The sequence below is a fragment of the Chiroxiphia lanceolata genome, chromosome 5 (assembly GCF_009829145.1).
Source record: "Chiroxiphia lanceolata isolate bChiLan1 chromosome 5, bChiLan1.pri, whole genome shotgun sequence".
NCBI classification, from domain to species: Eukaryota; Metazoa; Chordata; class Aves; order Passeriformes; family Pipridae; genus Chiroxiphia; species Chiroxiphia lanceolata.
This window is the reverse complement of record NC_045641.1, coordinates 61,464,038-61,478,759: the sequence shown is the minus strand read 5'-3', so window position 1 is coordinate 61,478,759 and position 14,722 is coordinate 61,464,038. Positions and strand designations below refer to the sequence as shown.

The 14,722-nt window shown below is 41.3% G+C and overlaps 1 protein-coding gene across 1 annotated transcript in view; it reads left to right on the top strand.

Moving 5' to 3' along the window:
• Positions 1 to 1,471: 1,471 nt before the first annotated feature.
• The window catches only part of KDM5A (lysine demethylase 5A), a 49,760-nt gene continuing 36,509 nt past the window's right edge, over positions 1,472 to 14,722 (top strand). The window contains exons 1-7 of the mRNA XM_032687494.1: positions 1,472 to 1,636; positions 3,393 to 3,470; positions 4,525 to 4,647; positions 6,825 to 6,995; positions 7,482 to 7,616; positions 12,748 to 12,853; positions 13,396 to 13,484. Coding sequence (XP_032543385.1) covers positions 1,472 to 1,636; positions 3,393 to 3,470; positions 4,525 to 4,647; positions 6,825 to 6,995; positions 7,482 to 7,616; positions 12,748 to 12,853; positions 13,396 to 13,484 — 867 coding nt within the window. The remainder of the gene's footprint in view (positions 1,637 to 3,392; positions 3,471 to 4,524; positions 4,648 to 6,824; positions 6,996 to 7,481; positions 7,617 to 12,747; positions 12,854 to 13,395; positions 13,485 to 14,722) is intronic.

Sequence of the window (14,722 nt, the reverse complement as noted above, 5' to 3'; positions counted from 1 at the left end):
GTATTTCCTCAAAGGACTCTGGTACAGCTCATCAGGAGAGAGACACAATTAAATAATAATAGAAACAAAATGGAAGGAGTTCATAGGTAAATGTATCTGGTCTGAAGCAGATCTTGTAAGCCTCATGGTGGGGAGGGGAGAGGAAATTAACTTTCTGTGAGCCTGAAATAGAACACCAGGACCAAGGTTTGAATAATCGGAGGAGAATAAATATTCATAAAGTGAAATGTGGCTTTTGGTGAACACTGAAGGCAGAGTTTTGGTTAAAAAGAAAAAAACAACAACATACAATTTATTTGGAAATACCATGTTGCGATGGATAGGCAAAAGAGGTACTTAATGAGTCCCAAGAGGTACTTAACAAGTCCTAAGTTGTGATTACTTGACTTAGGAAATAAAACATGGCATCGGGGGAGATCAGCAGACTATCCATCCATACCAGAGGTCGGGAGGTGACGGTGGAGTACTTGGCACAACCTGAAGGAGTTCAGCCCGGAGGAGATGGAGGGGAGACCTCATAACAGTACAAAACTTCCTTGTGAGGGGAAGAGGAGGGGCAGGCACTGATCTCTTCTCTGTGGTGACCAGTGACAGGACCCGAGGGAATGGCCTGTAGTCGTGTTAGGGGAGGTTCAGGTTGGATATTAGGAAAAGGTTCTTCCCCAGAGGGTGGCTGGGCACTGGAACAGGCTCCCCAGGGAAGTGGTCACAGCGCCAAGGCTGTCAGAGTTCAAGAAGCGTTTGGACAACGCTCTCAGGCACATGGTGGGATTGTTGGGGATGGTCCTGTGCAGGGACAAGAGCTGGACTGGACGATCCCTATGGGTCTCCTCCAGCTCAGGAGGGTTCCGCGGTCACTGACAGACGGACGGACCCTCCCACTCCCGGGGGCGGGGCCTGTGGGAGGGCGGGCCCTATGAGGGGGCGTGGCCTATTTTCTGGGCGTGGCCTGACGTCCGGCCTAGACAATGGGCGACGCGGCCGCTCCGCACCGGAACTGAATGGCTCGGGTTTCCTCGCACATTCCTCCGCGGCGGAAGTGGCGCCGGCCCCGCCCTCCTGCTCCCCGACGCCTTTTTGCCCTCCGCGGTGCCCTGAGGGGTGGTCGGCGGGGCGTGTGCGCGCCGAGGCCTGCCGGAGGGGCGTCCCCGGGGGCGGCGGGCGCGGGAGGTCCCTCACCAGCAGAGGGGTGGCGGGGGACTACTTTTCAGATCGGAAGGCAACGTGCTTTGTAGTTCCGGGGGAGGGCTGAAGTAACTCGTCACTTCCGGCGGGCCGGACGCGAGGAGTGGGGCTCGGGCGGGGAGAGCGGCCCGGGCCGGGACAGCGACCACCACCGTCACCTCGGTACCGCCGCTCGTCCGCTCCGCCGGGGATGCGCCTCGGCCCCCGGCCCGACCCCTGAGCGCCCCACCCGCCCCGCTCCGCCCTGCGCTCCCGGCGGCGCCGGCGCCCCCCTCCCCCTGCGGCCATGGCGGGGGGCGGTGGGTCGCGCTACGCGGCCGAATTCGTGCCGCCGCCCGAGTGCCCCGTGTTCGAGCCCAGCTGGGAGGAGTTCAGCGACCCACTCGGCTTCATCGGCCGCATCCGCGGCCTGGCCGAGAAAACCGGCATCTGCAAGATCCGGCCCCCCAAGGTACCGCGCCCGGGGGCTCCCGGGGGGGCTGAGCGCGGCTCGAGGGCTCCGCGGGGGGCGTGAGGGGCCGGGCAGCGCCTTCTCCCACTCCCAGGTCGCCCGCGGTGCCGAGAGGCCGCGGTGCCAGGGACCTGTGGAGTCTCTGACCTCGGAGCGGGGTGTTTGGAGGTTCCTCTGCGGAAGGCGAGAAGCGAACAGTGGGGGAGCGTGTCCGGGACTTCACGATCTTATCGCTTCAATAAAAAACCCCACCATCCGACTTGTGAAAGCTGCGAGGGCTTCGTGGGTGAAATCGGGCGTTTGCTCCGGGAGGGGAGGAGAGAGAAAAGGGGGTGTTTGTTTTTAACGGATTGCTGTTTATAAGCATAGTCTGTCAGCTGTTAAGAGGAGCGCGGCCACCCTGTTTGTGCAGGGGAATTATGTTTATTCGAGGCCGTTTAGGAGGCAGAAGCTTGATCGCTCCGATGACTCGGTCATTACTTCACGATCACTTGCCCAGTGACCTGGGAAAATCATCTCGACAAGGCAGAAGGCAGTTAGATCCCTAAATTATTGAGGTACCAATGGACTTTAAATGTGGCAGTTAAGTAAGAGGCTTGAAAACACCGAGAAGTAAAAACCTGAAAAGAAAGCATGAACCGAGATACGGGGTTTGCCGATTGGATTTCATGATCCCTCTCCCGGCCTGTTTTGGTTCCCGGAATCCGTTTAGTTGGTTTAATGGCACGGTGAAAACTTGACCTCCGCGGGGCTGCCCTTTCTAAAATAAGCAGAATGGCTCAGGTTGAGAGGCCACAAGAAACCGATCCAGGTCCTGTTCATTGAGAATAACGAGAACTTTCCTGGCCGTGGAATGTGTTTGTGTTTCTCCACGATTGCCGAGCTGTTTGCACTGCAGGGTTTCACGGGAGGGAGGAGTTGATTTGCAGCCTGCAAGAAGGACTAAATCAGACGCTTCACGCTAACCTTACTGATTTATTGCTCTTTTCCATTATTGGAAGCTGTAAATATTTTACAGTTGGACTTGAGGCATTTATGTGCTGCAGCAGGGCAAATAATAAGTATTTAGTGTGGCTTGTCCACCTGGAAGGGGGTGTCCTTGCCCTCTTATATTTGCTGCCAGGTAGATAATCTACTGTAACTGAAGATTTTGTTTAAAAAAAGAAGTGCTAAAAAACTGAATGACTTGTTTTGATGTTGTAACACAGTTGTGGGAGATAGGGCTGGGAGGCACTTGTGGTTGAACGGAGGGCTGGTGGTGCTGAGAAGGTCATTGTTTAAGGCTCCATTTCTGTTAAAGGGCTGGGCTCCTGACTGGTGGTCTTATCTTTATACATGAAAACGTTAGATGTGTTATAATGTGCTTTATTTAGTCTTTGTTGCTGTTGACAGTGAGAATTTTTCAGTGTACAAGATATGTGGAACTTTTTTTAGAGTAACTAACCAGCAAGCTCCAGGGTGTACCACTGATTTAAATTTAGCATGAAGCAATGCATACTGAAACGTTTTAAACCTTATTTTCTTTTACATTTTTACTTCTGTGAGGATCTTCTCCTCAAACTAAAATATTGTGGGAGGAACGTTATTGTATAAGCACAAGAATGTCTTAAAATTGGAGAATGATATCACCAGTTTTACTGAGAAACTCATTTACTGTTGGAAGCCTGTTTACTCAGACATTATTGGGGTCTGCTGGTTTTGTGCATTTTTTGAAAAGTTTCTGGAAGCAATAAAACGTCTCTCTGTCTCTGTTTAGGACTGGCAGCCTCCATTTGCATGTGAAGTACAAAGTTTTCGTTTCACTCCACGAATTCAGCGCCTGAATGAACTGGAGGTGAGCTTTCCCACTGTTGATATAATTTTGTGTTTGCACTGAAAGCAGGAGGTCTCCCTGCTTGAGATTTGCATCTTGGCAGGTTTCTGGATGGGGGATACTTTAGAAACCCGTAGACCACATCAATGTTTATACTTGGCAGTGGCAGAGTTCATATAAAATAACTCTCCATGGCTTTGAGAAAAGTCTGTTTTTTATTTTATTACCCAAAATAACCACAAGAGCTTTTCACATTCAACTGGAAATGTCTAAAATGAATTCCAAATACCATGTGTGTAGTAAGAGCAGCCAGTGTCTAGCCTTCAGAGCTCCACGGGCAAGGATTTTTTTTTTTCTCCTGAAGTATTTACTGCTGTTCTGAAGCCTCTGGTTACCTCATACTATCTTGATAATGCCTTTTAAGCCTTAAAATGAACTGAATTTTTTTATGGCCTTATTATAGTCGGTTAATTTTATGATTTAGAAATCTGTGTGAGCTTTCTTGAAAGCAGTGTGAGTTCCATTCTGGCCTGGTTTTTGCTTTTCTCTGCAACACTCCTCAAAGCCCTGCTCTGTTCACGTGCCAAAACGTCGTGTATCGTTTGGCTTGTAAATGGGTCTCCTTATGGAAAGTGATTTGAGTACTCCTAAAATACTCAGGGGAGGAGGCCCCTCTGCATGGTTGAGGCGTATATAAAAACTGTTTGTAACTCTCCCCCTCCCCACCAATGTATATTTTAATAGTTGCTCTTGTGTTTCTCCCTGGAATGCTGTTTTTTTTTCATAAGTTTGCGTTTTGGTTTCAAACCAAGAAACTGTTAGGTAGGAGTTTGGTTTATAGGATCTTAAATGCAGAGAGAAAAGCATATACAATTTTCTGTTTGTAAAGATTTTATTTTTATTAGTGTTTCTATTTTTAGGTTTTTTTTAACATGACTGAGAAATACCTCCCTTGCCAAGTTGCATGTTGAAAATGAGAATGTTATAAAAACTTACCTTGTTTTCTCTCAGGACTCTAAGGTTTTGTCACATTTGTTTTGGGACGTGCATGATTGTCTGCTTTTGTTGATTGCAGGCAATGACAAGAGTGAAGCTGGACTTCTTGGATCAGTTAGCAAAATTCTGGGAACTTCAAGGATCCAATTTAAAAATCCCTGTGGTTGAGAGAAAGATACTGGATCTCTATGGTCTGAGCAAGGTAAGTATTTGTAGGCCTTAGTCAGGCAGGGACTTGGTTTTTCATTCAAGCTCAAGAAGCAAACTAACAGGGAGGGCTTGTTTTACTGCACTCCCATTGATGTGGAGATGAAATAAGTGGCGAAAAAACCACAGTGAAACAACTTTTGTAATTTGAATGGTTATGGCAGACATGTCATAGCATAGTTAAATCAGTTGCCTTTGGTTGGGTTCTATACAGCAGGTATTCATTACCTTCTGTAGCTTGAATATCCTGGTGTCAGCTGGCCACTTGCTTTTTAGTTCTCCTTTTTCACATGTGGTGGAGCTGCAGGAGTTTGAGGTGTTCTTTGGGGATGGCAGCACTGTGCTTGTGTGCAGTTCAGCTCTGAACTAGCAATTCTGTAGTTAATTGTTGTACTTGCTCCCTCCTCTCTTCCAGCAGAGGTTTTTATAAACATGCATCTTTGAGAATTTATAATGTCAGCTTCAGGAACAATTATTTCAATTTTAAAAACAAACTTGGCTTAAGGCTGGCTAGAAATCTATTCTGCTGTAGTCATATTTGGTGTGTTGTCTTTCAAAGCTTACACACAAATGAATTGCTGGAATTTGCTTTTGCACTGGCAAAATATATGTATCATTATCAACTTAGCTGCTAAGGATGGCTTGTTAATATACAGAGGTAGATTTCTTCTTACAGGGTAAAGACTGAAGTTCTGGTAGTTCTAGTGCTTCTAGGTTAGAGCATCAGTTTCCATTCCCCATCAAGATTCCTTTCTCACAGGTAAGTAAAAATGTAAAGATCTGAATAGGTTTTATTTTTAAAGAAAGAGAAGTCAAGTACTTTGGAAAGTCTGGAAGTGCCGATAAAGTGCAGAGAAAAGCTGATAAAATGCCTTTCAGTGTTGGTTTGTTGTTTTTTTTTTTTTTTTGTGTGTCTGTGGTGGTTTACTGGGATATGCAAAGTATCGGGTACTGGGGAATATCTGGGTCACTGTTATGAGCTGGAACATTTTAGTTGGCTGCAGATTTGCAGGTCTAAGCTCATATGGTTCGTTAATGGCTTCTCTAGCCGTTGTTCATGTATAGATAATTTTGGAAAACAAATTGTAATGGAAATTTTGAAGATAAGTTGAAATTTAGGACTGACTTAATTTTAAACTGCTTTTCTAGAACTTTTCTGTAAATATGAGGAAAAATAATGATCGATAATATTAGTGTTTTATTTAACTATGATTATAGGAAGAACTAAAATTAACAAATTTGCTTGTCACTATCGCAATTAGACTTCTGAATTTACCTCAACCTCAAAAGCAAACGAAGAATTTCACTCAATGCAAATGTTTTTGCATTGAGGTTTTTAACAGTCTGTGAAACATTAAGCATGAAATTTGGTCCTTGTGGTCCTTGTGCAAAGAAATGCAACGCAAAACTACATTGCTGCAGAAATGGTACTAGTCTTGCAATAATATAAATGAAATTATAATCCCTTGGTGTTTTTAGCTACTTGGCAGTGAAACTTTAAAAGGAATGGAGGCAGTGGAAATGTTGCCAGTGTTTCTGAGGAAGCAACTCATATGCTGTTATGATCATTACATGGAGGCAAATGGTCTTGTTTTTTATATGTAAACAGTGATAGTTCTGTATGTGAATTACTGGTCTCAAACCAGTGTAAAAACTGGACGGAGTTAATTGGAAGGTAAATTCCCTTTTTCCTCTTTTTATAGTAGTCTCTTTCCCATTCAGGGTTTTGTGGGAGTTTCTCTAACTCTGAAGTTCTGAGCTCCAACACTCCCTTCTGCCTGGGATCTGTTAGAATAGGCTTTACTTCTGGGCAGGCTTGTGTTTTGCATCAGAGTACAAGTCTGGTGAGAGTTAACTTTTCAGTTTGTTCTGATGGTAGGATTTGTATTTTTTCCAACACATCATAAATCTTAACTATTGGACTCCTCCTGTCTAGGACAGTATGCAATTTACATTTACTAGATAAATTGTTACGTTAAATGTATGAAGTAATGAGTCTAAGGAAATGCTTAGTTATTAAAGTACTAGTCTTTTGGGAAACAAAAGCTAGATCCAGGATTCTGTCACTTTTCTATAGAACCTTTTAACATTTGGTTGGTTTAATTGATTCTTGATTTATGCAAGTTGGTGAGAGCAGCTCAAAACCCTTAACTTTTTGTTTATCCATTTCAGATTGTTGCCAGCAAAGGAGGCTTTGAAGTAGTCACTAAAGAGAAGAAATGGTCTAAAGTGGCAAGTCGGCTTGGCTACCTTCCAGGGAAAGGCACAGGGTCCTTACTCAAGTCTCATTATGAACGGATCCTGTATCCCTATGAGCTCTTCCAGTCCGGAGTCAGCCTTATGGTGAGATACTTGTCCTTCACTGTATGAAGAGGGGACCCAAACAGCACAGAGAGTGCTGTGTTACTGCATACAAAAGTAGGACATAGGGCCTGTGCTTTTAGAAGCTTCAGCTCTGCATACAAAGCTACAACCACCCTCACACTCACCTGTGACAGAATAGTGCTAGAACTTATAATAATGTCACCTTGTGTAGTTATTGTTGGGTATTTCTTTATAGGATTGAAGTCATCCCTATTGGGAAGGAAAACAAGACAAAGGATATGATTACTTGCAAAGATCTCTTTTTCTCTTGATAAGTTGGTAGTTGAGATTGGGTTTCCGTGTTTGAAGGGTGTGTGGATTAATTGGCCTCTTGTCCAAATGGTGTGTGTGATGCTGTGTGACTTCACTTGTCCTGTTTCTTAGCAAACAGAATGATTCACAGGCTGTGGAATGACTGGCACTGCCAGACCAATCATCACGGTGTCCTGTGCTCTGGTCCCTTAGGGCATCCAAAAGCCTAACTTGGATCTTAAGGAAAAAGTGGAGGCTGAGGACCTCAGCTCAGATGCCCAGGCTTCCCCAAAGCAGGCTTCAAGAATGAATGTTGTGCTGAAGAGAACCAGGCGTGTCAAATCCCAGGTACCTGTTAACCCACTCCTACAGAGACCAGTGCAGCAGCCTTTGGCTGTGGGAGCCTGCTCAGAAGCACCACCAGGAAGCAGCCTCCATCTAAATAAAATCCAGAGGAGGTTGTCTTTCTGAGGCCTGTTTTGATGTGGTAGATGCACTGTTTATATCAAAACTTCTAAAAGCTGCTTTTTGTTTGTTGATGAGAGGCCTGAGTACCTTGGTAATGAATACTTCTGTGAACACTAAACAGATAGAAAGCTGTTTGTTAATTATGTTAAAGCTTTTGCTTGTGCAAAGTTCTAAAAGGTTTTTAAAACCTTTTCAAATATGCCCCTTAGTGGCACAAATATGTGTAGGTAAGTCTTTGTGGAATCGCACATGGGACTATCTCAAGCTGGGCAGACTATTTCTCTGAAGAAGTAAAACAAGTATGTGAGGAGATGATCAGTGATGGCTGGAACTGTATAGGATTTCTACAGTTTTGCTACTGAAAAACAAAACTTTTTTCTTCTGAATTACTGGTGTTACAGGAACTTCTGGTATTCTACCAGGTGATACTATATCCTGGGAGTACCCCACAGTAAATGTCAATTCAGACTGAATCACCACTATTTTAAATGCTGTCTCATTAGAAACAACTGTGGGGTCTTGTCCTGATGGCTCTATTGCACTATTTAAAGCAGGCCTTCACCTTTTGACCAAGATATCCATTGCAAGCAGGATCCTAAGGCTCTTCACATGAAATCTGGTGGCTCCCTGCTGGCTCATCAGCAGAGCGTGGGCGAAAGCTGGATTTATATGCAACCAGCTTCCTACTTGCTTCATGCCATTCTAGACTTAGTTTCAACACCACCACATTTTTTCAAATGCTCTTAAACTGCCTTTTTTCAAATGCATCTTTCTTGTCACTGATATACTTGAGTGTCCCTTATAAACTTTCATGTTTCTTTGATGTCACAATTGATTTAGGCTGAATTGTCTTTTTTTAGTCTGTTTTTTTAGCTGACTGAAGCTGACTTGATGTAATTTATCGTAGCCACGTAAGAAGGTATCACATAAGTGGTCTCAGGCTGTGATCTTACCAGATTTCTCAAATAAAGCATTGTTGGTGAGCTGTTCAGAAAAACTGAGAACACTGAATGAACTGTGGTCATTCACTATGTGGAATTCTTTTTAGGATTTTACTGAATCTTACAGGAAAATGCCAGTATGACCTTCTCCTCATAAATGGTGTAGAAGCATCACTGTGGTATTAAGATCCTGGGTGATCTTTTCTCCTACTGATTTCAATGGAATAACAGTAGTCCTCATTTCTCCTTGTTGGAAAAATGATTCTGTGGTGGTCCTGGCACTGTGTAGCTGCTTCATTTTGTTTAAAGGGGCTGCATTTCAGAAATCAAAGATTATTTTATTTGGATCATCTGCATATATATTTAAATGCCCTTTATTAGGCTTGTAGCCTAATAAAAGCCTGTCTTTTAAGCATTACAGTTATTAACATGGCTGAAATGACTTGAGTAATACAGGAAAAACTCAACCTACTTGCATAGCCAGGAGAATTAGTTTCTGGCTGTGTTGGAAGCTGTGTGTAACTATCATAAGTCATCTCTGGAACAGCATTTAGAGACAGATTTTTTTTTTTCCTCAGTAGCCCTAAATGGTACAGGGTAAATATCAGAGAACATGGAGAAATTGTTCCAGATGTCAGTGCAGCCCCTTAGTGTAGACAGGATGCTGTTTACTGTTTGAACTGCAGACCTGGAATTGTACTAGGGATTGTCTAAATAGTCTTCAGAGAACAGGTAATATGCAAGTAATGTAAAGACTGCTAAATAAATGTCATTCTGCTCTAGCTGAAACATCTGAATGATTTGTATGTAGTGTGCCAAGTAGTCCAATGCCTGGGTAGTGAGTATGGATAACTCCACAGGCCCCTGCATCCCTGTAGATCTTTTTCAAGTGCTAAAAGTACTTTCCAAAAATCCTCTGCATCTTCTTGAAGATAACTTGCCTAAGAATGAATAAGAAAGCATAAAGATAGTAATGAAAAATTACTTAAATAAACATCCTCAGCAATAGAAGAGGGTGTCAGACTTCAAAAAAAAAAAACAAATTTCAGGGTTTTTAGAGAGTGTGAAAAATAAAAGAAAATAGGGAATGGGATTCTGTGGATAGGGTGGGTTGAGAATCTGAACACCACAATCCAATGTCAGTTGAAAACTTTGTATCTGAATAGGAAAATAATAATTTGATGATAAGAGATTCTGTTCAGAAAATAAACTGAATGCTTTATTCTCTTTTTCTGTGAAGAAAGCTTTCACAAATAAAAATTGGAGAAGGGCAACTGAGTTCCTAAGGGCTTGTAAAGAAAAAAAGGAGGATTAATTCAGATTAGGAAAAGAGAACATCCTTAAGGAAAGATTAAATTTAAGAGAGTACTTTCTTAGAAAAGAGTAGTGTATCTTCATAGATGATCTGTTAGGGTGTATTTTAACTGACAAGGGATCTGTCTGATGAGGTTACGTCATGGTGATTTCTGGTAAAGAAATGCAGTACTGGAACAAAAAGTGCTGTCTTTTCAAAGGATGTTAACTTAATGCCCAGAGAATTTTCTCAACTTAAAACCATTTCTAAGCAGTATATCTGCTTTCAGGTTTCTCTTAGAAGAAGTTTGGTTGATTGGAGAATAACATAATAAGCTTCAATTTTTTAGTTTGAAATATTTCCATCCATGGGAATAGCTGTGAAACAAAATTGTGAAACAAAAGAGCTCTGAGATATGCTGACAAAATGCCCCAAACATGTAAATATTTTGGTTCTTGGTTGTAACTATTGTGTTCTTGCACATTTGGGGGTGGAGGAGTGGGGATGCAAATGTTTCAAAGTTAATGGGGGTGGGACAGTGGAAAAAGAAGGTGTGTGTGAATCTAGTGTAACTGGATCATGTTATTAGGATTGGCCTATATACAAGGAAAGCCCTTGAGTTGTACTTTCAGTTGAGAAGGTGAAAGAAACAAAATTATATCTGTATTCTTCAGCACAAAGAGGAGATGAGAATAGAATCACAGTTTAATCAAGCTCATTTCACTGATGTGGAGAACATATAATACAAAAGTGAGGTTGTGCTGTTAGCAGTGAGAAAATGGCAAGGAATGCACCATCGCCACTTCCATGTGCTCACAGTTTTGAGTTGGTTTTTTAACAATCTTAAAGGACACCACTGAAAAACTACTCAGTGAGGTTTCTGAATGCTTTTGGTATTCACACCTTAAACTATCAATATCCTGGCAGTGTTCATGAGGTTACGTAGGAATCTGGGTTTTTAAAAAACATTTCCTTTTCAAAAAGCAAACTTTCCTATTTCAAAACTGTGAATGGATTTCATCCACTTAGGTTTAGTGGAATCCCAGCAAATGTGGGTAATGGAGTTATGAAAATATATTCAGGGAATGCATTTTTAAACTCAGCTGTAAATCTAAAGAGATGTTGCTGCATGTTAATGATTTATTTTTAGTGAATATGATAAAATTGTTTTTCATGTGTCATTGACAAAACTGTCTTAGGTCAGAATAGCAGAAGTTGGGGAGATTGTTCATAAATGCTGGTGAAATGATGGCTATGCTGAAAAATATAACGTAGGTTGATTCTGTCAGGTTCTATTAGTTGAGAGAATGGTTGAGTTAATGAATTTCAAATGGAAAATGAGGGACTGGGAAGTCTCCAGGTGTGTTTCCTTGTGGTTTATTATCCAAAAAGTGAGGAATTCATGAGGAAAAATTTTCCGGTTAGCACGCAGGTTCACAGTGGGCTTACGAAGTTGGTAACATATATCTACAGTGAAAATAATTTAATAGCAACATATAAATGTTCAAAATTAGAATATCAGCAATAATTAGTTTGGAAAGATGCCCGTTAGCACACTGCATACACAGTTCAGTGGGAACAGGGACTTTAAATATCACAAAAAATTCCGTAGAGTACTAATGCCTAGGAAACGAAATCTCTTGGAATGTCTTCCGGAAGCAAGGAAAACAACTCTTTTAGGCTGAATAAATGGAAGTCATCTTTCTTTTTTTATCTTAATTGCAGATGTATTTAAACTTATTTTAAACACTTTTTGGAAGAGTTGTTTTTGTTTATTGATTAAAAGCTGTGAAAGCCTATCACCCTGAGGGACATGTATGACGTATCAGGCCATAATTTGGAAAAATAACAGGTGAAGTATGATCAGGAAGTTACTTGAATAATAACCTTTGGAAAATTAGGTACCCACCTTCAAAATTGATAGATTTGCTGATATCTTTTAAGATCAGTGAGTTTCTGGAAGATTTTAAACAGGGACAGTTTAGTGGCCTTCTATGTCAGGTCAGAAAGGATTTTCAAGGTATAAGGAGGCAACATAAGAATTCCGAGGTGATTGCATTGCAGATGACAGCAGGATATATTCTTCTTTTTGTTCTTTTTATTGTTAGGTTAGAAGCAGTGATGTGGGAAAATGAGGCAGTTCAGTAATGGGAAACAGGAAAAAGTTCAGTTGGACAGAACAGTTCAGGGAACAACACTGGCAGGGGCATGGAGTTGTCACCAAATGGATCTTTTCACCTCAGATTTCGAGTTTGCAACTTGAGTAGCTGTGATCTGAGTTGTACTCATAACGTTTCATCGCAAATAAACCCAGGAGCAGCCAAGCTCAAGGAAGTTGGTTGGAACTCATTAGTGTCCTGTGGATGTTTCTACTCAAGGAAACAGATAACAAAATCCCATTGAAGCAGTGTATGTGTTAAAATCCAGGCACTTGGCTGAATCATGGTGATTTTGGAAAATGTTGCTGTGGCATTCTTATTTTTTTGCTAAATGTCAAACCTGATTCTTTTACTTGCTGTATAGGAGACTTTCTGTAGTTGGTCTGTAATACTAGATGCGAAATAATTTGGAAATTTGAGGCAAAACTGCTGTCTTATATTCCATTTGCATATGTTCATTTGCTTCAGGAACAGAAAATCATGTCTTTTCATGCCTCTTGTTTCCTTTCTTTTGCTGAGCAGATGTTGTGGGAGAGTGGAATATAAACAAATTATGAAGAAACCTGGAGGGGAAATATTGGTGGTTTGTGCTAATGTGGTCTTGTTTTTATTTTTAGGCAGAGGGAGGAGAAGTGAGTAGAAACACTGAACTAAAAAAGCTGCAGATCTTTGGAGCTGGACCCAAGATGATGGGGCTGACATTGGGAGCAAAGGATAAAGAGGGTAATTAAATCTTGGGTTCTTTGCTTTGTAGTGAGACTGTTAAATCTTTCTGAATGTCTCTAGAGGCAGCATTAAGAAGTAAGCAAATCAAAACTTGAAAGAGAAAGCTGAGTGTTCTAGGGTTTCATTCATGAGAAAGATTTACAGGGTGCTTCAGATAACTTGGCAGAGTTTTAACTCTTTATGTATTACATCGTAACAATAACAATTAAGCAGCTGTTCCATGAACTGAGTGACTGGAAGGGAGAACAGGATTTGACAATACTGGAACTGATCCTGCCAGCTAAAATTGCACAAATTATGAGTGTAATTCACTCTGTGTCATGAGGCAGTTGAGATCACCTGTGAGGATAAGCAAAATGTGGTTTTCCTAATCCCTGCTGATTTTAGGTGGGGCAGGTAAAACACAACAGTTTTGCCTTCTTTGGACTGTCAGGTCGTTTCTGATCTGAAGTGCAGAGTACCAGGCTATATATCTGTGGTGCTTCTGAAAGTTAAGTCTGTCTGGATGTGATATTAATAACATTTAACTTTATTTTAAGATGAGGTGACGCGAAGACGCAAAGGAACCAGATCAGAAGCATTTGGAATGCAGATGAGGCAGCGCAAAGGAACTCTTTCTGTCAACTTCGTAAGTTTGGTTCCTCTGCAGTGATTTCTGATAAAAAGGACTTGGTTGATTTACTAAGATTATTTTTTTTCCCTGAAACAGCCCCCACCCCTCCAAATAGATGAATCAGTGCACACTGCAGCAGATGATACTGTTATGGGAAGAGAGAACAGTATTTTGAAAAATCATCTGTGTTCTAGGTTTTTGTTTTAATCTTTTTGTTGCAATGTGAAGCTTTTGGCTGTTCATACTTGCCCCCTGCTTGAATGCCTTCAGTAGTTCATTTTCTGTTTGAGCTCCCCTTTGTAGAACAATTCTCTTCCTTAGAAGAAATTTTGAGGTGCTCCAGTACTTCAGGATTTTGTTTTTAGCAATTCCACCTTTTTTGTCTTTTCTGTTTTGAGTTTAAAATAGTCATTATACAAGTCTACTCTAGAGAAACCCCTAAGGAGAAAAATAAAATGTTCAGTGCTCTGATGTTTTGCCGTGGAAAAGCAGTGGATTGTTGTTCTTGATAGCTTTCATAGCACATGATTTTCTACTTTTAAATTGTCATATTTAGCATGTGTACACAACCATGAAAGAAGATAATGCATTTAATGTCTAAAGAATTAGAGTCTTCACTTACAGTTCAGCTGTTCTTTTTTTTCTTAGCCTGAGAACACTTACAAGAGCTTATTTTAAATTTCAACCACAGAAAGCCAAGGCAACCTACGACTCTAGTAATCATATTTTTATGTTTGGAAATGCCTCCTGGGGTGGAAAAAGTGTGAGAGAAGTTGGATATTTAAAAACCTGGTCATTGTACCATTGCAGCTAAGTCAGAATTTGTGCAACTTGAATTTTTTTTTTAATTGTGCTACTACTTCTAAGTATATCATGTTCTTAGGCCATGTAAACATTGTGACAATTTTAAGTATGCTTCAATTTTAAAATATTTTGTCTAGACTCTCTAGCATTTGTTTACTCTTTTCATTTACTTCTATTTGTAAGCGAAAATGAAAATACTGTAGCAACAGAACTGTTGTTTTGGAACTGTGTTGGTGTAACTCTAAGCTTTATGCAGTTCTGTGACTTAGTACTATTTGATTCCACACTTTTTTTATACTTGGATCTTCAAGGAAAGCAGTCTGAAATGCATGGGTGATGCATTTGCCTTATATAGCTGTGGTCTGAGAAATACTGTGGAGCAGGTTTGTTTATGCTTCTCCATCATTTATTTATCTTTTTGTAAAATTCTAACTGTGAAATTGATTTTA